The 26,738-nt window shown below is 33.1% G+C and overlaps 2 protein-coding genes across 2 annotated transcripts in view; both read left to right on the plus strand.

Moving 5' to 3' along the window:
* LOC149421634 (macrophage mannose receptor 1-like) overlaps positions 1 to 26,738 on the plus strand; it is a 90,535-nt gene that overhangs the window by 50,910 nt on the left and 12,887 nt on the right. The gene's annotated exons all lie outside the window — the stretch shown is intronic.
* On the plus strand, positions 489 to 25,678 carry LOC149421635 (macrophage mannose receptor 1-like). The gene is made up of 7 exons (XM_089634953.1): positions 489 to 595; positions 12,542 to 12,826; positions 14,258 to 14,437; positions 15,148 to 15,393; positions 22,021 to 22,248; positions 23,369 to 23,623; positions 25,301 to 25,678. The coding sequence occupies exons 1-7, from the start codon at positions 538 to 540 to the stop codon at positions 25,462 to 25,464; spliced, it is 1,416 nt and encodes a 471-aa protein (XP_089491079.1). The 5' UTR covers positions 489 to 537; the 3' UTR covers positions 25,465 to 25,678.

Raw genomic sequence — 26,738 nt, forward strand, 5'->3', positions numbered from 1 at the left:
AATAACCACACATTAGATTTTTAAATCATCTTTAAATAAGAACACACATATTTGTTAACTAGACATAAATCTTTAAAACTAATACTAACATTTTTTTTAGAAAAAGGTGACACAAAAACAAAGAACTAACTTTAAGTTCCAAATGGTTCAAACTAAATATATTGGTGTGGTTTAATTAATTTCTTATTGAATACTGATTACTATATCTTTAAAAAACTAAGCCTACCGATAAACAAGATGTTTTTATGATACCGAGAAGCTACTGATCGTATTTGCAGTTTTTTTGGTCGTCCATCATCTTCAAATGTAGTTTTTTCACCTATACTGTCAATTCAAATGTATTCACAATAGCGAAAAAAAACTCTTTGAAAATATATATGACTTTTATACCAGTTTGCTTATATATCTCAATGCTTGCAATGCATAGTTACGGTACCGGATAAATAGGCGAACAAATAAAATTTTAGGTCAGTTGAGATCGAGTTGTTACTGTCATCACACGATCCTGGCTACCTGGCAGAAGATTTTTTTGTCAAAATGTGGGATATTTCAATAATTGCACTCGCTTTCTGGACAACACTCACATGTGTTACAGGTTCGTACATCCATATACACAACATTATCTTGTTATACATTGGCATCCTAATTTACAAGATTTGGTACAATAGTGGTCTACAAACATTTCACATGCCATAGCCCGAAGATGTAGGCGACAGATCAAAATGTATGGTTAAATACAATTTATGTTTTCTGCATATATTTACCGACCACTTGTCAAGGTGTAAGGTTATCAACTACATATCCGGATTTTTTAAAAATTTTCACTGTTCAAGTATTATGTTATGTATGTAATTCACGAACGCAATTGGTTTAAAAATATAATTTAATAGATGCCAAAGAGGTCATCGAAGATAAGACACAATGATTTTTTAAATATGGTTTATTTTTGGTAAGTTTTTAGATTCTCACGGCCAAAAGCATTTTTGTTGTTTGTTTTTGGGATGTTATGCCGTGTTGCGCTAACTCCTTCTTTAGCCGACGTTTCGGACAGCGTTGCAGTGTCCATCATCAGGGCAGACACTGCAACGCTGTCCGAAACGTCGGCTAAAGAAGAAGTTAGCGCAACACGGCATAACACCCCCAAAACAAACAACAAAAATGGTTTATTTTTTATTATTATTTTATATATTAAATTAAGATATTAAATTTATGCATAGTAAATTGTATTTCTTAGTCTTCCTCACTAGGGTGACATGTGCTGAGGCGAACTAAAGTTATTCATTTCAGTTTTATTAGTTTTCTATGTCATTTTTAATGTATTTTTCATTAATCTCTTTCTGCCAGATTTTTATTTTTGATTTGTAATCATTCAAATTTGTTGTGGAATTTCGTTGTCCAAATGTAGTTTCATGACCTGGAATATTTTTTATGTCATTGTGATTTGACCTAGTTTGATGAATAAGCGGTATTGTAGAGGATTCAGTATTTTTGAATAGTTTCAAAATTATATTTTTATCATATATTTGTTGTACATTTGGTATATCAAAACTGTTGAAAATTTCAATCGAAGGCGTTCTTATGGGTACTTTCAGTATGGTCTTTATGATTCCTTTTTGAATTGTGTTCAGGTTATGTATATACTTAAATAGAGCAGATCCCAATCCTATAATTTCATACTCAACACGAGAATGACATAAGGCGCAATAAATTTTAACAATGCATAATGTTCTCCGTTAGGTACCAATACGTTAAGTAATAATTTATTCTACAATTTTGTTTTTATATAATTAACGAATACAGTAGTCATAACCCAAAGTTATACGACATTTAACTTATATATATACACACATATATATATATATTTTTCTACGAACTTTAATATATATATATAGGTCCCACAACATTTATTGCGTCCGTGCGTAAATCCGTCTTTGGGCGTCCAGCACTTCTAGTTCTTTTTTTTAGATTGTTTTTGTGAATATTGCATTATGTTTTACTCACAATAATCGCTAATATCATATTTTTTTTAATATTCATAATAATTTAGGTTTTGATGTTTATTACACTTTTCATTGTCCAGTTATATTCAAATTTTCAATGAAGTCCTAAATCCTGTATCTAAATTTCGCCAATAAACAATTAGATAATGTTAATTAAGTGTTAATCTCAAGTGACCTACCAGGTAAGTATTGTACTGTATATTTTCTCCATAAATAGTTAAGTAATAACATAGATCACTGTAGAAATGTATTATAAGTTTGTATAGCGCCCTTGAGGTGTTTTTGCACAAAAACGGCGCTATACAAGTCATCCAAGTATTATTATTATTATTTATTATTACTTAATGTACGAGTATTTTTGTCATAAATTTTTTTGAGAGGGGAAACTGGGAAACCTTGGAAAACATGTATTGTTGGCAGAGATGTGCTTTATTTCAAATAAATCCATTTCAAATGGAAATGCAAAATGCAAAATGGGTATTTTGCATTTTGCATTTTAAATGCTTTTCTAAAAACCATTTTGCATTTTGCATTTTAAATGCTTTTCTCAATGCATTTTCCATTTTAAATGCTTTTTTGCAACATTCTTCCTACTATTTCCACTCATCTTTTTTTCATAAGCGCCAAATATCAGTCGGTCTTCAACCTCGCTATGAGAGATAATTTACATTTGTCAATTGAGTGATACCATTACAAAAAATAATGATTCAAATACTGAACATGGCCAGGACGCTGTAATATTAAATGTTAGATAGCAGTTTCTATTTTTGTTGTTTGTTTTTGGGGTGTTATGCCGTGTTGCGCTAACTCCTTCTTTAGCCGAGGTTTCGGACAGCGTTGCAGTGTCCATCATCAGGGCAGATCCGGTAGATCAGGATCTACCGGATCTGAGGCCCTGATGATGGACACTGCAACGCTGTCCGAAACCTCGGCTAAAGAAGGAGTTAGCGCAACACGGCATAACACCCCAAAAACAAACAACAAAAGTGCTTTTGGCCGTGAGAATCTAAAAACTTACCAGCAGTTTCTATGTTTTTACGTTGGCAACATTAGTCCCGCGCAAATTTTTTGTGGTTTCATAATCTGTAGTCGTGGTGTTTTTGGATTTACCATCATGTAATATGTTTGTTCTACATTGATGTCCATTATTAACCCTCGGTCGGGCGCAGCCGGCCTCAGAGGCCAACAAAAGACATTTTTTCCCTCTCCAATTCTCAAAGGCGGCCCCCCGCCCTTCCCTCATTTTACTCGCCTAACTTTAGGAACCTCACACGGCGCCCGTCTTCAGTCAGTCGTCGGTCTTTACGCAGCTCACTTACACCTTACACTCAGCCTCACAGGCCGCCTGCGCCCGATTGCATCACAATTTTGAAGGTGACCTTTTTCAGGATATTTTTATTTGCAGTTGTTCATTATACTCAATTATGCCTGTTCTGTATGAAGTTTATCAGTATCTTGAGAAATAAGTTCTGTATTGGACCCTGGCCTTTCAGGCAGAGTGCGCCCGAAATGAATTATAATTTCAGTTTTAGACATTTTATATACATATGTTTCTGCAGAAATGGCTAGAAAAGATGATCTCTCTCAACGCAATGATGCTGATGATATGGTGACGTTTCTTCTCGATGATGATGCTTCTGAAGATCCAGCTTTGGTTGAAGATTTAGGCGACGAGAGCGACATCGGACAACTAGCTCGGCGAAGCGGGCGAAGTCTGAATACAAGTGGAATGCCCATTCAGTTGCAAGCTCGCTTCCAATAAAACACATCCCCTACAACACCTCAAAAAAGGCAAAAGTGTGGAATATGCGTGTTTGAATCAGGATTTAGGAGGATGACGAATTACGAATGTTTAAGTTGTCATCAACCGATCTGTTTACTCCACGTAAACGCGCTGTGCCAAACCTGTTTTTCGGCTGCTGATTTGGGAACCTCATCGTCCATATCTTGCTACGCCTGCAGTCAGTAGAGACTACCACCTACCTTACCTTTAAATTTTTATTACTTTAAAACTTTTATTACTTTTATGGAGCTCGGTTTGACCAATTATTTTGAACACTGTTTTTGGAAAATTGTTTATTTTAGTTTATGGATGGTAATGTTTAATAAACTGGTTATTTTGTGTTATATTTGGTTCAATTCCTTTCTATAGATCCTAGTAAAGACTACCCGACAAGTATTTTGTATTAGAATTAATATAGTGGAAGGTGGGGGCTAAAAATATATTGGTGGCCTCTCAGGCCGGGTGCGCCCGATTTCGGTTCACCCATAGGTGTGCCTGACGGAGGGTTAAATGACAAATTTGTTTAAAAATTCTATAATTATTTTAATTGTTTGACCTGAGAAACCATTTTGCATTTTCAATGCATTTTGAAAATAGGTATTTTGCATTTTGAATTTGAAATGCTTTTCTAAAAACCATTTTGCATTTTCAAATGGAAAAATTTTGACCCATTTCCATTTTGCATTTCAAATGGTTTTAGGAACCCATTTTGCACATCTCTGATTGTTGGATAGTAATATGGCTTGTTTAAGATAATTTTTATTAATATTTTTTGAATTGTCGCAAATGGAAGTAGGCATGATTTATATGCACCCCCCCTACCACAAGCCACGATTCCATATATTGTAGTAGTGTAGAATGTGCAAGTGCAAAATAAATATCTTTATGTATTTTTAATGATACAGTATTTCTAAGTCGAAAAAATATAAAGATGAGTTTTCTCATTCTGTCTACTGTGGAGTTTATTTGAATTTTCCATTTGATATTATTATCGATAATTATTCCAAGATGTTTACACCCTAAGCACCCTGATCAAGTTTCTGAAGGAATCGCTTAGGTACCTGCTCACGCATTTAGTTCGAGTTGAATCCTGCAATCATACATAAAGATAGCAGTCAATAAAAATATGCGTTAAGAAAATTAAGATTACGTTTTATTTTTATTTTTATAGTGAATTCCTCACAAGAGTCCCAACTGCTCCAGTCTGGAGCCAGTGAGACTATAGCATCCCCAATTGGGTATATTGTGAGGCTGTAGGTAAGTGGGGAAGGGGAAGCGATGGGCAAGAGAAAGGTGGGGAAGACAAAGGTGGGAAAGTACCTGACTATTCAGATATAGTCACTAAACACGGCTAAAGCCACTTGGAGAAAAGTTTCAATTCTGAATGGTGGTCTTACACCCGGGCGATACTTGGAGTAACTTTCACTCTGTTGATAATTCTCAGTCGAAGTATATTACAGTAAATATGACCGAATCGGATAGGGACACATTATCTCAGTTGGTAGAGTCATGGCCTTGAAAACCAAAGGTCCTGGGTTCGAGTCCCAAATGTGACAGTGCCTTTTTCAGATTTTTCCGTTTCAGATGTTCGATTGAGTTTCGCTAATATTGTCTTCATTAATTAAAAATAATACCTAATCTAGATCGGCCACGGGTTCGCAATACTATCGATGTAATGCGTGGATACAGCACTACCATCGATATGTATTAAAAATAATATCTATTCGTGAATGGACGCAATACTACCAACGTAATGCGTACACGCAGCACGATCGTCGTTACGCATTAAAAACCACGCAGGATGCTTGTTAGTTCTGAGTGTCAAGCGGCATCGTTGTAAATTAACCCAATGTTGCCAAATCTGATGATTTACTCAACCAAACGCTCAAATAATATACAACAATGTACTCGCGAATGGCCACGGGGACGCAGTACTATCGAAGTAATGCGTGGACGCAGCACGATCGTCGTTATGCATTAAAAACCACGCAGGACGCTTCTTAGTTTTGAGTGTCAAGCGGCACCGTTGTAAATTAACCCAATGTTGCCAAATCTGATGATTTACTCAACCAAACGCTCAAATAATACATTACAATGCACTCGTGAATGGCCACGGGACGCAGTACTATCGAAGTAATGCGTGGACGCAGCAAAACCGTCGTTATGTATTCATAATAATATTTCAGCGTGATCGACCATGGGGACGCAATACCATCGACGTAATGTGTGGATGCGGTACGACCGTCGATATGGATATAAAATAATATCTACTCGTAATCGGTCTCGAGGACGCAATACTATCGACGTAATGCGTAGACGCAGCATGATCTTCGTTATGTATCGAAAATTGTATTACTTCGTGGACGCGGCAAGATCGTAGAAATGAATAAAAACATACACCGCTCGATATATACATCGTGTAGCGAACCTGTCGGCAAAATGTCAAACGTTCAATATTCGTTTCCAGACATTCTGAGAGATTTTTTGCTTCCACAAAAATTTTTGCCATACGATTCTACATGGGGTAAGCATCGTTCTGGCCAATTTTGACGTCAAAACATTGTAGCGTCCGTATATCGGACGCTGTAAGTCGGTGGACGCTGCAATGCTATGGAGTTTTTAGGGGTCGGACGCAACAAATGTAGCGGGATATATATATATATATTTTTTTTTTTTTCTACGAACTTTAATCATATATATTTATAATTTTTATTAAAATAGAACACGATTTCTTAAGCTTTGCGAGGTAAACATATTTAATTTATAATTGATGCCTTTGCCTTCTGAAATTATTGTCAAAATGTGGCGAAGCTTGGACGAGATCAACGAAGACAATATCTTATTTAAAAATAAATTCTATAGATATTCATCAACATGTAATAACATTTTTGGACACATCGAATATAACATCGAATAGCTTGATATAATTTTCGAGACACATTAATTTATTATATGCGATTTTTTTTTCATTACTATGTTAACGTCAAACTGCTCAACATTTCCCAAGCGTTAAACGCTATTTTAGTTACACGTTGAATAAAAAATGTAAAATATATATTTTGAATTCTTGCCAATAAGATATGTTTTAGGCTTGAGAATCCCCCGACAAATTTTACAAATGTGTGATTTGAAATATGCTATTCAAATCATGTTTTTAATCAAATTTTTTATTCTAATAGCCAATTTACTATTAAATTCAATATTTTTACTACTTTAATTTTTCTCAGTTTCAGTCTATTATTAACGTCATGATGTAAATTTAGTTTCATGTTTTTAAAAAAAGTGAGGTTATCATTCACAAATTATTTTTTAATTTACTTTTATGGATTGAATTTAATGAGAATTCGATGAACGTTATGTTTTTAATGACGTAAATGTCTTACTTAAATATGTTTGTAGTGTGTGGAAAAATCAAGAAATTAACATGTCTTGCACAAACAGTTAGTCCAAAATATCAGATTTTTTAATAATGTCATCTATTATGTAGCATAATATTTTAAACAACGTTGGAAATATTCTGAAATTCGAGGAGAAATTTTAATAGCTTCAAATTTACACAACAAATAAACTACCCTCCTCCGCTTTATAAATTTACAGTCTTACTAAGACTTGTAAATTAACACTTGCCTGCCGTTACGTAGTGTTATTGTTACACATTGAATAAGAACTACAGAAGCTCTCTTTTGAATTCTTACTAATACAACATGTCTTCAACTCGGCTGCGAGAGAGCTATCAACGTCGCATTTTGGCAGACTGACACAGATTCTCGTCTTGAAAAAGTGAGATTATTTCAGGAATATTATTTTTTAATTGACTGTTAATAATTAAAATGAATTTATTAATAATTCTATGAAAATGGTTTTTATATATGCATGTGCAATCCAAGAAATCAATGTTTTTATTGCTACTAATTTTTGAACACCGTTTGATTTAAGTAAAAAATATGCATTTGGACTGTGCTGCTTCTAGCTTATGATATTCATTTTCCAATAATACATCTTAGTGTTGCATTTTAAAATCTTTTACACGATCGCGGCGCCAAACATTTTGAACTACCATTAAATGTCAGACTGTACTCATACTTAATTAGAATATTCATAATAATTGCATAATTATGTACCGTAGGAATAAAGCAAAGTGGGAAAACTCCAAGTCCCTTGATGATTATGGCATCTAGTTAATATTGTAACCATAAATTTCATTAAAAGCGATGAACACATTAATGGAGAAAATTAACTGCGTTGGATATTACGATAAAAAGCTTTGAATAGTATACAATTCATAATGGTACACATATTTACAAATTGATCATCTGTCACTATTAATTATTAATTTATCATCATTAAAAACGATGTTTGAAAGCAAAATGCTACGCCTTGACTATTTTTTTGTGAAACATATTTGTCAATTATGAAATTAATAATTCAAACATTTTTTTTTTAATTTAAAAAAAAGAAAACAGACTGGAAAAAGATATTTGATGCTGCCTCGATTTAAACTCAAATAGCCGCTTCTTGCAGGGCGGTCGTTCTCACAGTTACACTGCGTTACTTCTTGTCTAAAGGAGGTTGTCAAAGTTTAGATAAGAGGTCACAGACGGTTCACTTAATTTTGCGTTTATCTCTGGGAAAACCCGTGTTAAAAGATGTATAGTATTTTTAATTTAAAATGTGCTAAAAATAGTAAATAGATATGTCTTTAATTTTTACCCTTTTGACTCCTTTCCAACCAAAAATTTTTTTCTTGGTTGGAAACTGCCTAGGACTCTAAGAGCGCGGTGTGTGTATCGGACTATTCACATTTATGCATCATCTCATACACAATCTTCTTAGAGTGTTTAGGGGCGTTGGACTACAGACTTTAAAAATATACATAATTTTATAATGCACTGTCAGAAACTATAAGGTCTTCACCAATTAAAAGATTTAAGCTGGATTGCAGGAGACATATTAATCATGAGTATTTAGTATTATTTGCAATTAAAAAATGTAATAATCAATAAGTAATTAATTATTATTTGGATATTTCTAAACATGGATGTACGAATGACTAAAATAAAATTAATAAATGTTAACAGGAACGCTAACAATATTGTTAAAGCCACATGCGGTAGCTAAAATTTTTTATTATTTTTTAATGAAAAACTAATGTTTATAAGACAAGGTTTTTTATCCATGGCATAAAGGATAACAAATAATTATAAGCAATAATTAGTCGCCCGAAATACTAATACAAATTGAAAATATCTCCCGAGTAAAAATAAATGCCGCCAACGGGAATTGAACCCGTGCTTTCTGATGTCCGGTCAGGTGTTCTGTGTAACCACTGAGCTATGTCGGCATATTTCCAACCTTCCAAAGGATCCAACAATTACTGCTCATTATATTTTTTCTACCTGTAAACAACCAACTTTATTTTTGTAGGAAAGTCTTTGTTAGTGCTAAATTTCTCACTAGATGGCGTCGAGACATGATATCTTCATTTATTGGTGAAATATTTTTGACTTATCAAATATTATTATTTTTTAATGATAAACTAATGTTTATAAGACAAGGTTTTTTTAATAAGCAATAATTCCCGTTGGCGGCATTTATTTTTACTCTAACTTGAATAATTATTTTTCTCTATAATTATTTAAAATTTATTATCAATGTCACTGTTAGTTATTAAAATATCAAGCCCATCCGGTGTTACTATAGTAAAAAAACACCTATTTGTAACGAAAAAACCCTTTCTTAAATTGTTTAATTTCCACATACTTAGCTGAAAATTTTATTAACCCTTCAGTTATATTGTCTGTTATGTTTCTTAACGATGCTGTCAAATGGCAGGGGAATTTCCGCGATGCCATATAATCAAAATAAATTGAATATTTCTGAACTATCTAATAATTGAAAACTGTTTTTGAAAGGTGTCGAAATATGCATTTGAAGTAAATATTTCAAAATATTATTTTTATTTAATGCATAGATAAAAAGCTTTAATTGGCTCACAATACGTTTTTCCTATACAAACTGAACTAAAATACTGATAACTAAAAGATATATATTTACACTCAAATGTATTATAAACATTATTGTCACCCCACTTTTATATCATTTCATACAAAAATAATTAATAAAAAATTAAAATCTCAAAGTTTCATAAATTTATCTCAAATCGCGGTCGTAATGTTTGTTTCATGTAGGTGTACATTTTAATTATTCTGTGGTTAATTTCAAAGTTTAAATATGTAGAGTCATGTTTTTGTTATTTCTATTTATTCTATTTCTATATATATATATATCATAATAGTAAAGGAGATACAACGATTTCCATGAGACCATATAAGCTGTTCAAAAAAGCGAACAAATAGACTACGGGTACTAGAAACTGAACAAAGCCTGAAGAGTTAACATATATTATTCTAAGTTAATTAAAGATGCAAGCATGTAGCTCGGAATAGCCATAACGCATTATAATATAATGATACCCTTTTCCCTATAACCATATTATACGCGTGCAATTCGATGGTGGTTTTCGTATAATTTCTTCTTTTTCACCTAATTCTAGGCAGTTGTCGCCGCAGCCGACACGTACGTTCAAACCCAATTTGGTTGAATTGTCACAAAACCGGGTACATTTGATTCGATTAAGACTATTCTCATTTCATTCTAAGCCGGTTCTACACTCTAAGCAAGTTTATTTGAGGGCCAGAGAACAAAAGAAAATAAATAGACAGACTGGAGAGTAATTTAGCAGATGCGCTCTCCTCGCCATCGTGTCGCGCTTTTACAAACATATTATTATGGTATTGGTGTTTCTAACATAAAATGAAAAGAAATATATTAATCTCAAGAACAACTAATCAAGACAAGTCAACATCCAGGCAACTCTCATACTGGCTCATAAAGCTCATACTAGCTTCAATTAGATGAACTTTTAACCCTCCGCATGCCTTGTGAAATTATATCTCTATTTATACCTGGTAAGGTCTGTGTGACCCGGCGATACTTAAACGATTTATTTATGTTTGCATACATTAATTTTTTTAAATTTATTTTATAATGAATAAATGTAAAACATTTTCAAAATAAATCTTCTTTATTCGAACCATCTAATTTGTGTCTAAAAAAAAATTAACGCTTTTTGTAATCGCGTAAAACTAAAATATTATAAAATCATAAATAAAATGTCTTATTGTGTGTTGTAAAGGAACCATTTTTCAATATTTAACGTGGAAAATATTTTTTTGCTTGGAAAATTAAACATTTTTTCACAAGAAATTTCATCTCTAAACAAATATGAGTACTGCAAGAGTGACATAGTACTTCTATGCTTTATGTCAGGGAAGTGGTTGACTATCATCACCAGACTATATAAAAAATCGAAATTTAATTGAATCAAACTTATCAATTTTTCAATTAGAACACGGAGAAAAATGAGTATTGCTAATTTATTAAAATACTGTTATAAACGTGATTGTAATCAATTTCTTATTAAAATATTGGTCCGTTTAGAATAACGCGTGTTTATGCTGCTGTACATTTTCTGATATATGTAATGGCGAAACGCAACAAAAGCAGAATGTTTATAAACACGTGTTCCTACATCCTAATAATATATTCGTGTTTCACCTACAGTTTGTTAGGAAACATGTGCATTCATTCGTTAAAGGCCTGCTAATATTTTGTATCAGTAAGTTTTTTTCCATGTAGTGCTTCAATATCTTCTGCGGTTAGTCCCATAGACATTGTGAATAGTGCAAATCTTAAAAGTAAATAAAACAATAACACTGCTTATAAAAAAAAGATAGCTACTTACAAAATAACTACTTCGTATGGTGAGGTCCGTGAGACGCGCGCGGACTTTGACGTCGCATGCTTCCAAATGCAGGATTGTTAGAACTAACTCCTCTTCACGTAATGCTAGTAATAATAATAATAATAATAATAATAATTGGATGACTTGTATAGCGCCGTTTTTGTGAAAAATCACCTCAAGTGTGACTCATTAGCGACAACTACTAAAATGCATAAAAACCAGGCGCAAATTTTTAAATATTTACAAAGCTGTTTTAAAGTGCCTCTGGTCTGTCAGACCCCCATATTATATTATTTTTCATCAGGCATGTGGAGGGGTAATATCTTGAAGACACATGGATTTCACAATAACCTCATCATCGAAAAGTGGTTTGGTGGCAGAATTTATAAACGCACCAATTCTCGGTTGTTTAATTATTTTTCTAATTTATATCGTTGGGGTGTTCTGAGATTTTGTCGTCAGATTCACGATTAATTTAGGTATAGTTCTGCTTGACTTTTTACTATAATATTATGTAAAGTATAGCTCCCCATTGTAAGGAGATAGAATAACTTTTATTAGTCCATCTCAATTACACAAAAATGCTCTACTGCTCGATGTGTACCATACGGTAATTAGGTGTACACCAAAATGCACAAAAATACCCAAGGGGTTATTAATTTATATCGCTGGAATATTACTTATGATATCTAACAGGTTAAGGGTGAAGTTTACTATTTTCTAGATAACGGCCAAAAGCACTATTCAAAGGATTGCGTATATTTTCGATTTTAAAGTCCGAGTTTATTATTTTGTACTCGAAGTGGCTATATATCGGATAAGTTAGCCGAGTGTTCTACCTACAGCGAAGATTAATTTATTACAATTAATAGTTATTTTTACAGCTATCGATTTTGAGAGGAGGGTGAAACAACCCCTTATGTAAAATTTTAATAAATTTTGTCCTTTTTTTAGCTTTTGCACCCTTGGACGTCTTTGCCCTACTAGGTGGCGTCAGAAACCAAGAAACAGAGTACAAGTTTGACGCAAGAACCCAGGCCTCCTACAAAGAGCACAAGGAGAAGGTCCGCTGGAGTGAGGCCCTGGCGCGCTGCCAGGCCGAGGGAGCTCAATTGGCGGTGCCGCACACGCGCAGGGAGGCGCAAATGCTCTTAGAACTGTTCAGCCACGATACTGTCGAAGTTTGGCTGGCTCTGCACGATCAGTTTGTGGAAGGAAATTTTGTAGCGTACAATGACGGTATGTGGAAGATTTTAATAAATTTCGAGAAAAATCATTTTTTCAACCCTTCGACGAGCGACAAGGTCTGTCCAGACCTTTTCTGTGTGAAAGTTGCTTAAATTTATTTTCTGGCTTGTTAAAACGAAACTTCCTCAAAGTCAGTGTGGCGAACGCGACCGGCGCAGCTTCAGCTCGATTTAGAATATTTCGTAGGGGTTTCTTTTTGTCAAAAACAGTTTCTTCTAGAAACAATAAAAAACAAAACAGGTAGTTGTGTATTCTCATGATTGGATGCTTGATAGAAGTTTCATCTTATTTGTTTGAAATAAGTTTAGTTTGGCAGTTCAGTTTAGCAACAGCGTTCAAGCTAAATTCTCAGGTTTCCGAAAACCGTCCGTCGCGCGTCGTGCGCATATTACAAAAGTGAAAGTAAAAAGCAACGCAAGACTCGAATTCGTTGTCTTATTTTTACTACACATACTCACACATAACATGCATACACATCTCAGTAAACGTATGCGCACTTCACATCTTTGGCACATCTGGCCATGCCTAACGTAAAATAAGGTCTGCCCAGACCGGCTTCACGGCTTCTGGATGTCGCTCATCGGAGGGTAAAATATTAAAAAATACCTAAGAACTATAAACATTTATTTATCAATATATCACTAGCATTACTTATTAATATAATACATGATAATAAAGTACATTGATTGGTTGGCATTGTCGATCAAAAAAATTAACAGTTCACTTATAGATTGGACTTGCGAAAAACCAAGGTCCGCGGACACAGCCTTTTCGTGTGTTCAAGCTAATATAGCACTTTTTATTAATTTAACTAGCCCTACGTGACAAGATCGATAAACACCGGATTGAACCAACCATCTTACTCCCTTTGAAATAAAATGAAATGCTCTAACATCGCTCTTCTTCCCGTTCTTCTAAACGTTTTGAAGACGTATATGTTATTTTTCGTTTATTAACGATTAAACCCTGCCGACAATCATGTTGTGCATAATTTCTTATAAATATACCTTTTTCACAAGCAAAGCACTTTTCCTTTTATTTAGACCAAAAACTCTAATTAGGTTTGAGCGAGTTGGACGGCTTGGAGGACAACCTTCTCTCTATTATGCTATTACAATCTCAAAACCTACCTCGGTTTTGAACACGGAAGGGAAAACCTATATACTACCGACATCTGTCGGATACGTCTTTGACCTCTAAGATCAATCTACACTACAGCCATCTATATATTTTAGCCCGAACTAATACATTAAAACATTGGAAAAAAAAATGCTGATTCTTTAAAAAATATTTCATAACGTATAACGTATATTTCTATACCAACGCTGCAGCAGCGTATTAGGAAATCTTTATAAGTGAGACTGTATTTGTTTTCTTTCTGTCCATAACTTTCCACATAATTATTTGTTACGTTATTTTCAGGTAAAAGAGCGTCGGCAATTTATACTAACTGGGGTCCAAACGAACCAAACAACGCAGGGGAACTTCACAACGAGGATTGTGTTACAATGAACAGACACGGGAAGTACGTGGACATCGGCTGCGATGAGTGGCAGCACAGGTTCATCTGTAAAAGAGTTGATGCTTGTCAATCACGTAACTGTAAGATTTTCTCAAACTGTTTTGCTGCTTCTCGAACTATAAAAAAATATTATAAAATAATTCACTTGACGTGTTAACATGGCAAAAATATAAAATTGTATTTCCAGTAATAATAAATGTAAATTAAATTGGTGGCATCATTTAAATAAAATGAAAATAATTGACTTTTTTGACTGAGCGGAGCGAATTACTGTTTTAAATCGACCATTTGGCATTTCATCCGTTTGTAAAATTGTCTGTTAAGTTCAGAATCCAGTTTCAAATTGGTTGAAGATATTTGTTACTATATTGTCAATTTTCTTTATAATATAAATATATTTCTAGTTGACAAATAAGAGAGACGTCAGAAATTAAGCTTTCGAATTAAAATCGCCAAAGTTAAAATAGAAAAATTACAAAATCTGTCAAAAATTAAAAAAAAAAGAAAAACAAATTTTAATGAAGATTTTTTTGATTATAGGTAGGTACCTACTTTATCGCTCGTCTGAACTATCAGTTCCGATTTTTAAAATGACACTCAAATTAAAAACCAAATTTGAGTTCATTGAATGTGAATAATTTTGCCCAGTAATATTTCACATCATTCATATACAATTTGAATTAATATCTTTGGTAATTATTATTTTGTATTTTTATGTAATTCTACTTTTATTTAATGTACCAGTCCTGCTGGATTAAAAACTTAAATATGTAAAACACATAATTTTCAGCTTCACCATCTACAAATGGTTACAAGTTCGACAGGAAGACCAATACATACTACAAAGAGCACAAGGATTACGCGACATGGAGCGGGGCCCTAGCGAGCTGCCAAGGCCAGGGGGCCCAACTGGCTGTGCCGCACACGCCCGAGGAAGCCGCAGCACTTCTGGAACAATTCAGCCCCGACACTGTTGAAGTGTGGTTGGCTCTGCACGACCAATTCAATGAAGGAGATTTTATTACATACGATGAGGGTTGGTTTTATTATCTTTTTTACTACGTTTGTAGTGGTACGCCACTACTTGAGTCGGACGTCATTCTAGAAGTTTCGGCCTTTGCCAAACAAGCTTCTTGGATTTTCTTTTATTTTTTATATTTGTTACTGTAGCAGCTGGAATGTTCGAGAACGTCTTATTTTTTACCTATATAAGCGATAGCGGGAAGGAAATTGACAGTACAGTACCAGCAACCTTGACATCGAAATCGAATTATTTGCCTACGTGACGCACTTGGAAAACATTCTCGAACCTTCCTTTCGTAAAACATTCTGTTGTATTTTCTACGTTTATTTATTTTTCGGATGTGTTATAAAAAAACCGCTTCAGCCAAATTCAGTAGTTATTTATTAATATTTAGAAAAGACTTTCTGTCAGATTCACGATTAATTTTTCTGGTTGACTTTTTACTAAATTATTATATAGAGTATAGCGCAAGTATGTCAGCCCCATAATACAAAAGGAGACAGAATAACTTTTATTAGTCCATCTCAATTACACAAAAATGCTCTACTGCTCGATGTGTACCGTATACTAAAATTCACAAAAATCTGAAGGGGTTATTAATTTATATGGTTGGAATATTACCAGAGATGTGCAAAATGGATACCCAAAACCATTTGAAATGCAAAATGGAAATGGGTCAAAACTTTTCCATTTGAAAATGCAAAATGCAAAATGCAAAATGGTTTTTAGAAAAGCATTTCAAATGCAAAATGCAAAATACCTATTTTCAAAATGCATTGAAAATCCAAAATGGTTTCTCAGGTCAAACAATTAAAATAATTATACAAGTTTTAAACAATTTTGTCATTTAATAATGGACATCAATGTAGAACAAACATATTACATGATAGTAAATCCAAAAACACCACGACTACAGATTATAAAACCACAAAAAAATTGCGCAGGACTAATGTTGCCAACGTAAAAACATAGAAACTGTTATCTAACATTTAATATTACAGCGTCATAGCCTCATGTTCATTATTTGAATCTGTATTTTTTGTAATGAATGAATAATGTTGCAAAAAAGCATTTAAAATGGAAAATGCACCGAGAAAAGCATTTAAAATGCAAAATGGTTTTTAGAAACGCATTTAAAATGCAAAATGGAAAATACCCATTTTGTATTTTGCATTTCCATTTGAAATGGATTTATTTGAAATAAAGCACACCTCTGAATATTACTCATAATATCTAACAGGTTAAGGGTGTAGTTTACCATTTTCTAGATAACGGTCAAAAGCACTATTCAAAGGATAACGTATATTTTCGATTTACAAGTTCGAGTTTATTATTCCGTTCTCGAAGTGGCTATGTATCGGATAAGTTAGCCGAGTGTTCTACCTACTGCGAGTATTTATTTACTATAATTAATTGTTATTTTTACAGCTAATGATTTGAGCGTAGGGTTAAACACCCCCGAATATAAAATTTAATATTTTTTTTTTTTTTTTAGCTTTTCCACCCCCAGATATCTTGTCCCTACTAGATAACGTCAGAAGCCAAGAAACAGTAAAAGTTTGACGCAAGAGGCCTCTTACAAAGAACACAAGGAGTGAAAGAGTTATTAGAAAACCTGATAATAAGATATTGAGCATAGTTTGAGAACAACAATATATCTGAGGATCACTAAAGTCGTTTTAAAGTGTGTTTATGAAACAAATTATTTGTAAAATAATCCATGCCTTCTAACGAAACTTACTTTCTTACATCACTTACGAAATTTACGATCATAAGACAAGTAGCACAGACGCACATGCCCATATTATGGCGGATGGTTTGAGGTTCGAATGTATGCACTGATGGAAATATAGATGTTTCCAAGTAAAGCTGTTTAAAGTAAACGTTTGATCGTCAAACATTTGACTCACACATAAATAGACACTTGTAAACCAAAAAAAAACAGTCTCTGTATTTGTAATATTGCTTATACTCGTAAAAGGGTTGACACAATACAGCCTGTTTATGTATACAGTCTGTCATGCGTTTATAGAAAAAAATATCGATTACCTATGTAAGCATGTATTTGAATACTGATATTGTTGATCGATAATTTCAACATATAAAAGCGAGTCCAAGATTCTGTTGATTTAGGTCCGAGTATTGTTGGTAATGTAGGCGGTTTTGATTAAACATAAAAAAGGTTAGAACGAAAATAGCTACAAGTTACACACCTTATTACCATATGAAAAGCTCGCAAAATCTCCACATTGAAAAAAATACATTTCAATTCTATATTTACCATCGAGACGCAATACCTTATGGACTACAATAAATGTGAACTGCCAATGTAAATCAGTTAGCGATGGTAGAAGACCTATTATAATCTATTTACATATTATCAATGTTTACTAATAATTGTTCGGGTGTAGGAATTAGTGATTGTTACAGTGTGATGAGTGACTTAATTTTGTTTTTGAAATTTTATTATAGCGACTTTTTAAACATAGCACATACAAAATACGATACTAAATACATTTATAGTATTATTATTTTTCGGAATATTTTTTATTGAGTAAAACCTCAAATTGTAATATTTAAATATTGAAGACAATATTAGTGATTTTTAAACGAAAATCTGAAACAGAAAAATCAGAAAAAGAAACGGTCACATCTGGGACTCGAACCCAGGACCCTTGTCTTTCCGGGACAATGCTCTACCAACTGCGCTAATGGGACCCTATCCTCTTCGGTCACTTTTAACTGTATCATACTTCGAATAAGAACTACCAACATTGTCTTCATTTTTTCACCGCACATTTTTATTGGCAACTATCTTTATGTATGATCGCAAGATTCAACCCGAACTAAATGCAATCCTAGACAGCGTCTTTTTAGATAAACCTATCTTATTGTTTTTATTTTTAATGTGCGACATCTATTGACTTTTCTGCAAGTCTAGAAATGAATTATTATTTTTCGGAATATTTTTTATTGAGTAAAACCACTAGCGCAGTTGGTAGAGCATTGTCCCGGAAAGACAAGGGTCCTGGGTTCGAGTCCCAGATGTGACCGTTTCTTTTTCTGATTTTTCTGTTTCAGATTTTCGTTTAAAAATCACTAATATTGTCTTCAATATTTAAACATTTATAGTAAATTGTATTTCTCAGTCCTCCTCATTAAGGTGAACTTTGCTGAGCCGAAATTAAGTTATTAATTTCTGGTTTATTGGTTTTCTATGTCGTTTGTAATGTTTTTTTCAGAGATTTTTCATTCATATCTTTCAGCCAGATTTTTATTCTTGATTTGTAATCATTCAAATTTTCTATTCGCCGTATATCAGGGGGAAGGATGTTGTGGAGTTTCGTCGCAAAATAAATATAATTTATTAGTCCGAATGTGGTTTTATGACCTGGAATATTTTTATGTCATTGTGATTTGACCTTTTTTGATGAAGAGGATTCAGTTTTTTTAAAAGTTTCAATAGTATATTTTTAGCTTATATTTTTTGTACATTTGGTATATGAAAACTTTTGAAAATTTCAATACAAGACGTTTTTATGGGTACTTTCAGCATGGTCTTTATGATTCCTTTTTGAATTGTGTTCAGGTTATGTATGTACAATACAAGTAGTATTTTTATTTACCACATTTCTTAGATTTTTAAAGAAATATATAAGTTTTGTAAGTTTTTCCGTGATACCTTTGATATGCAGGTCTCATCTAAGATTTTCATAAATCACCAGATATTTTATGCTTTGTGATTTTTCGATAGTTGGACGTTGACATTGAACATTATTTCTATGGTATTCGTGTAATTTTAGTTCGAGTGATTTTACTGGTTGGCCCTTTAAGTTTGCTGAAAATTTTATGAATTTAGTTTTGCTTATATTAGGGGAAAGTGAGTTAATTTTCAGTCAATTTTAAAATGTACTAAGCCCCTGTTCAGCCACATAAAATCTTTCCGCCCAGTTTTCTTCTTGAAATAATGTAACGGTATCATAAGCAAAATTGATAATGTTTCCTTCAATGTTAAGGTTATTGATATCATTTATATAAATAATAAATAGAATACGCCAGTACGCTTTCTTGGGGGACGCCATAATTTAATGGAAATAGTTTACTCTTTTTTTTGCCAATCTGTACTTGTTGTTCTCGCTCTGTTATATATGTCATCAACAGTTTCATTGTCGTTTCGGCCATTCGTATTTTTTTAGCTTAGAAAGTAATATTTTATGGTCTATTGTGTCAAAAGCTTTCTGGAGATGTATGAATAAAGCCAAAAAAAAAATTTCGCATCATCTATATTCACTATGGCTATTCATGTTAAATTTTCTACGGCATCCGTTTTTATAAATGGGTATAGCTGTGGCTTTTTTAAGACAAGAAGGAGAGACACTTTAAGATTTAGAAAGATTGACCAAGTAGATAGACCAAAGATTGTCAATGGGAAGGTCAGTTCATTTTGTAATTGTTTTATTTGAGATTATATCATTTCCCGATGATTTATTGGCAAAGGTTGTAATTGCGCTTCTAATTTCAGTGTTTGTCAATTCAGTTAACTGTAGTTCTTTTTTCTGGTTCATATTTTCATTTTCTTCTGGTAAAAAGCTATTTGTTAAATGTTGTTCGATTTTTTTTAGCTAATTGTGATCTTACATTAGTGAAACATTCGTTTATATATTTAAGTACTTTCTCGGGATTTTTCGTGAAAGAGATTTGGGTATTTTTAATTGTTAATTCGTCTTTTGTCTTGTAATTAAGAAAAGATTTTGCATTTGTAATTTCATTAATGATCATCCATAATTTGCGTGAGTCGTTATAACATTCGTCTATTTTCTTCTAATAATAGTTTTCTTTGACATTGCGTATAATTTTTTTGCAGATATTTCTGTATCTTTTGTAATATTGTAGTATAAGAATATCATTAGGATTTAGTTTAACTTTTTTGTCTAATTAGTTTCTTTTTCTAATGCGATTTATAACGTTCTGGGTTATCCATGGTTTAAGATGTTGGTTTTTTTGGAAATCTTTTTTTCTGTTGTTTTGGTACTCCATAAAATGGTGTGAGTAATATATTCAATGAATTTACTCCAGGCATTTTTTATATCAAGATTCTCCAATAGATTTATCCAGTTTATGTTAAGTAACTGTTGTTTTACTTGAATCCATTGTGTTTCTATTTTTGCGGAATAATTCGGTGGGTTGTGATCTTTGCTTTTTCTTTCTCTTAATGGATAATATTGGTAGTCGCTTATGGTAGAGTTGAATATGATAGATTTGGTTGATTTGGTAGTCTTACTGAATATGTGGTCGATGCAAGATTTGAGGTCATTAGATACTCGTGTAGGTTAATTTATCATACTTTTAAATACAAGAAAAGCTAATGTTTGTAGATATTCAGTTCTATTAGGATGGCCATCTTCTAATATGTAAATATTTATGTCTCCTACAAGGTGTATATTTTTCATGGTTTTGTATATTACGCTCACGAGAAAGCATTTCAAGAAACGGATTAATATTAGTTGTTGCTGGTGATTGATAAATAGCTAATATTGTTGTATCATCACCCACGTTGATTTTCAAACAGTTTGCATTTGTAAATTTAGTTTCATCGACTTCATTTTCAAAGTCATCTTTAATGTACACTATTAGATCATTATTTTTTGTATAATTCAATTGGGTTGCATTTAGTAATGAATTATTATTAAGTGACTGACGCTGATTGGGTTCACTCAGATGGGTGGTGATAATTTAGTATTGGTACACATCACATATCGAGGGCTTATTTTTAAACAAGTTTATTTACAAAAAACACATAAATCATTCTGGGACTTAAAATCAAGCAACGTTACTTACAAAAAAACTACCAACAATTTGAGGGCTTAAAGTAACGTCGTCTGGAGGTCGCGGGTTCCAATCAAAGTACACTTTATTTGATTAATTTTTGCTATTTCACAAATTACTTATTTAAAATAATAAAAACTATATTTTCGGCACGTTCAGAGTGGAAGATACTCCCAGTATCACCGTGGCGTAAGACAACCATTCAGAATTGAAACATTGCTTGAAATGGCTTTGGCCGTATTTGGTGACCAGATCTGAAAAGCTAGGTACTTCCCCACCTTTCTCTTCCCTATCTCCTTCCCCTCCCCACTACCTTCAGCCTTACAGCATACTCTAATTGGGGATGTCATAGTCTCACTGGCTTCAGTCGGAATCGAAAGAATTAGGAATCTTGTGGGATTTCACATTTGAAAAAAAAATGTACTACTAATCGGTATGTATTTTTTGCAGATAAAGTTGTTTGACTAAGTCCTCAATATTATGTAGAATAAAGAATTTATATATTCAGTGATTAAGCCGAATGCATCCCTGCGTAGAAATAGTCCTTCCAACATATCTATTATCTAGAAACTCAAAAACTGGAACTAATGCCAATAGTACCCACGCTTGAGAAATATTCTCCATTTCTTAGAAACACTCCACCGAAGGATCGCAAAGGAAAGAAGTTTCCTAAAAGATTGCTACAAACTGCAAGGTGACGCTTTCAGTCTTTAGGGACCGACTGCTACTGTCCGTTCATCGCTTAATTTTATCGAAATCCAGGGGTTATTCATTCGCCAACATAAACTAATAATTGTTTAATTTTTTTTTCAGGCAAACACGATTCAGAAATTTATACCAACTGGAATACAGGTGAACCAAACAATGCAGGAATTCATAACAACGAGGATTGTGTCACCATGAACAGACATGGACTATACGTTGATATCGGGTGCGACGAGTGGCGACATCGTTATATCTGCAAAATAGTCAAACACCCCGAGTGTCATGATACCCTTGACCTACATGCGTCAGATGAAGATCATAATGAGAATCCTACCGGTGAGAAATTTTTACCCAAAAGCCATATTGTCTTTTCCTATATTGACAGTAGCCAGAGATTGCGGGATCGAAACAATTAAATTAATTTGTGTTATTTAACACATACATAATTAAATAAACCGTATAATATATTATGTAAAATTTCGGAACGTTCCAGAACGTTACACGTGATATTTTTCTTAGGGATAGTTTGTAGAAGTCAAAGTGGGATTCTGAAATTATTCAGCCAGTCAACGGCATCAGGAGTCACTTGGTTCAGTATAGATGCGTCTCGCGCGAACTTATGAAGATGAAATTCTTCTACGATGTGTACCATTGTTTGAATATGTCCACAGTCACACAATTCAGAATCCTTTACGCCCCATTTATACATCATATAAACACAATGCTCAACGGCTGTGACTGCACAGGATGCAGTTTAGTGTGGTCCCCATCTTCAGAAAGAGAAAACCCTGATATATTAATAGTTGCGTTCACATCAAGGTGCTGGTTTTTCATGTCTGAAGTCTGCCACTGAGTTCGCAGCGAGATCCTTTGGGGTAGTGTCGGAAAAGAAGCAGAGTTCAGTTCCGAAGGGTCTCCTTGTGAATTAACAAACCTTAACCATCAGCATGCAAACCTTGATTGAAATGGCTACTAACAATGTACTTACTTTTCATCCTCCCTCTTCCTCATTTCTTCATTTTCCTCACCTTCTTCTGCGTAACATCATTACCCAAATAAAGGTGCCGTAATCAAACTGATTAAATTAACGGTAAATTAGTTTATAACAGCGTAAAACCCTCGGAAATCGTTAAGAAATTTAAAGCTTTTTTCTGTTTATCTATCAATAACTACGAACTATTAATACAAAATTTGGAAAAAAGCTTCTTATACTATGGTACCTACAACAAAGTCCCACTCTCATTAAAAAATTACAACAAGTTTGTAACATTTAAAACTCAAATAAAAAGCTCGTAACAAAACATAGTGAGAACAAAAATGGAAAACACACTGTACAATTCTTTCAGTAACTTCAATTTATTCATACAATATTTTTTTTTAACATATCAGTATCTCTATTTATAACAAAAAAGGAAGGTAATAAAACACTTATTATTTTTATTATGTATTTTTTCAGTTGTTAATTTCCCCGTCCCATCTGACAGTGGCTACCAGTACGACAAAAATACAAACGTACTCTATAAAGAACACAAGGATTATGTCAGTTGGAGCGACGCTTTGTTTAACTGCAAAGAGGAACACGCCCAACTTGCCGTGCCACAAACGCTGAAGGAGGCACAAGCACTTCGGGCCCAATTCAGCCACGACACGGTTGAAGTTTGGATAGGCCTGCATGACCAGTTCTCAGAGGGACACTTCGTTACTATCGATGGTACATATTTAAAACTATAGTATTATCTTTGTGGACCGGTCGGTGGCTGAGTTGACATCGCGTTTGGGCCGCACCCAGGCGTAGTGTGTTCAATTCCTCTGATGGCTAAGTCCTTCTGTGTTGGTAGATCAAATATTTTCAGGTTATCCGTAACCCGGGAATGTTTATATTTCTTAATAATAAAAAATATTAAGTAAGTATTAGATCCATCAAAAAATTTATAAATAAAAACGCAAAAATCAGTAATTTTTAATAAATGTAGGATAACGAAAGATTTTTTAAATATTTATGTTGAGGGATCAGTCGGATTTATAGGCCCTGTTAGGAGTTCTACCGAGCCGAACCCTCTGATATGAAAATATCTGCAGTCGGTGAATTATTTTCCCATTTGATCTCTGGTGAGTTGATGTGTTGTTCTTGTATTGTTTTGTATTTATTTTGCTTATATAATGCACTTGCATAATGTTAATTGACTAGATGATCATTTGTAGAAAAGTGTGTGGAAGGGTTTAGTTTTTCCTATGGGGAAGATTTAACCTGGACATAAAATCGGAAATATTATATAAATTACACAGCATATACATATCAGACAGACTTTAGTAATTCTTGAACTAATTTGAAGCTAAGAAAAGCAGATGAAAATTTGTTCTCTGTTGATATTTTTAAACATGGCTTGAAATATGTGGGGTTGAAATTTGAAAAGAGTGCTTATGATACATGGTGACTTTCATTAAAAACTAATCAATCTATGCCAACAAAACTTTATATTCTAAATTCTAACCAGTATCATTTATGTAACCCTCTGCAACTGCTTTCCTACTAGACTACTTACTATGTAAAGCCACGCTTAAATCAAATTATTTTGACACTTTATTCTAAACTAGCTGTACTCCGATAGAGAAACAAAAGCGCGTTTTGTTTTTACGTCTAACTGATCGCGATGTTTTTTTTTAAAAGCATATATTTTGACTTATCACAGGTAACATCCATGTAACGCAGTATATACAAACACACGCGCATTCGAATGCTACGTTGCGTTGTGTCAAAATTTCAAATCAATCGGTGAAGTACTTTCAAAGATTATATTTCGAACAAAGAACATTAACATTTTTATTTATATAGAATTCACTGTTATGTTATTTCAATAAAATGGAATACATTTTTTAAATGCTTTAATTCAATTAATACATTGGAATTCTTACATGCACAAGTAACGGATTCGAGAAGAGTATATTTAATGAAATTTAATTACACTCAGAACTTTGTACAGTAAAATAAATAATATATTATTTTCTCTCTAACTGCATCGGGGTCAATTTGTAATAAAAAACTTTGATTGAAACTTGGTAGGAATCAAACGTTCTAACCATAAATAATAGTAATGTAAAGCAAAGTTACCGTATTGAATTATTTATTATTTTTGCTTAAACTTAACAACTGGAAATTAAAAATAAAACATAAATAAAAAAATAATAAAAAAATAAAGCATGAAATACAATATACTAGTAAGTTAAGAATACGCTGACTGAAGGACCCTTGAAATAAAAATATATCATTTATAATACCTTACACGTGGTTTTCACAAAAAACGTATTGATTTAGATATTCTCCTCCTAGACAAGCAACACCTTTTTGTACGTGTCACATATTGTAATTCTATGAAACATTTTTTTTTAGGGACACTTGAATCTCAAATTTACACTAATTGGAGTGCAGGGGAACCGAACAACGCAGGAAAACACCACAACGAGGATTGTGTCACCATCAACAGAAAGGGACTGTACGTGGATATCGGATGCGACGAGTGGCAGCATAGGTACATCTGCAAAAAACACGTGTGATAACATTGTCACACTAAATTATAAAACCACTTTATATTATAAACGTTTATATTATTATATGTATTATGTGTGCGAGCATTAATAAATTGTCTATTGAATTCAAATATATATTATATGATTTTGTATCACAACTAAGATGTTATATATTTTTTATGTTTTTTAATGAAATAAAATAAAATAATTATTTTCTTCTTTTGTCCGACAATATTTTATTTCAAGAATTTGTTTTTCTGTATTAGTTATTTTGGCATTTTTTAATAAGCACATGAAATAGTTACAAGGTATTGATTTTAATGAAAAGGTCTGACTGCCCGGAAGCAATGCCGCAATACCAACCCCAATTAGGAGTTTGTGCAACGGAAGGAAATAAAAAAAGGTGAAGGAAAAGAGAGAAGAGAATGTTTGGCAAGTTTCTGTTGACAAAAAATGCTTAGACTCTTTTAAACGACATTGAGATTTTGATGTTAACCTCACTTTTCGTCTGGGCTGTTTTAGCAGAATCTTGCACGCTTGTGAATTAGAGAAAATTAGGTAAAATGGAATAATAAAATCATTTTAATGAGTGGATTTTTTACTGGTACGACGCTCTACCAACTACCTACCGTACATGCCGAATTACTCAACTATATTGATTTAAATAAATTGAATAATTTTTTTTTCCTGCGAGATGTCTCGAGTTCATTGTGTCGCACAAACAACATTATTTTTGTTGGTGTGTTCATCTCGAACGCGTGCTGTAAGTGTTTTTAATCGCTGTTTTAGTATTTTATATGATTATAAACAAATTTTATATAAACTTATTTAAATTATATGTTTGGGAAAAACCTCAGTTCATTTTATTTGTCACCTAAGACTTCCTGTTCAATCATAAAACAACATTATACAGGGTGATAAGGGACGTATTTTGCTTAATTTAACCAGTGATTCCTGACATCATTTGGAGTAAAAAATGTAAATTAAATTTTGGTCTCCGGTGACTTTTTAGATGATTTTTTTTCAAAATTTCAAAAAAATCTTCCACCTGTCGACACTGGTTACTCAGCCGAGTTACCGTACAACCCCTTACACTGGCTGTCCATTACCTACTGATTTTCTATGTTTTTATAGAACAAAAAAAAATTACATAAAAAAAGTCATTGAAGTTCAAAATTTCAACAGCATTTTTACTCCAAATAATGTCAGGAATCACTGGTTAAATTTAGCCAAGTGCGTCCCTTAACACCCTGTGCATTTCGTAAATAGAGCATGCATTTATATTCTGCCTATCATCAGAA

Source organism: Hesperophylax consimilis, chromosome 8 (assembly GCF_061612785.1).
Source record: "Hesperophylax consimilis isolate HC1 chromosome 8, BYU_Hcon_1.0, whole genome shotgun sequence".
Lineage (NCBI taxonomy): Eukaryota > Metazoa > Arthropoda > Insecta > Trichoptera > Limnephilidae > Hesperophylax > Hesperophylax consimilis.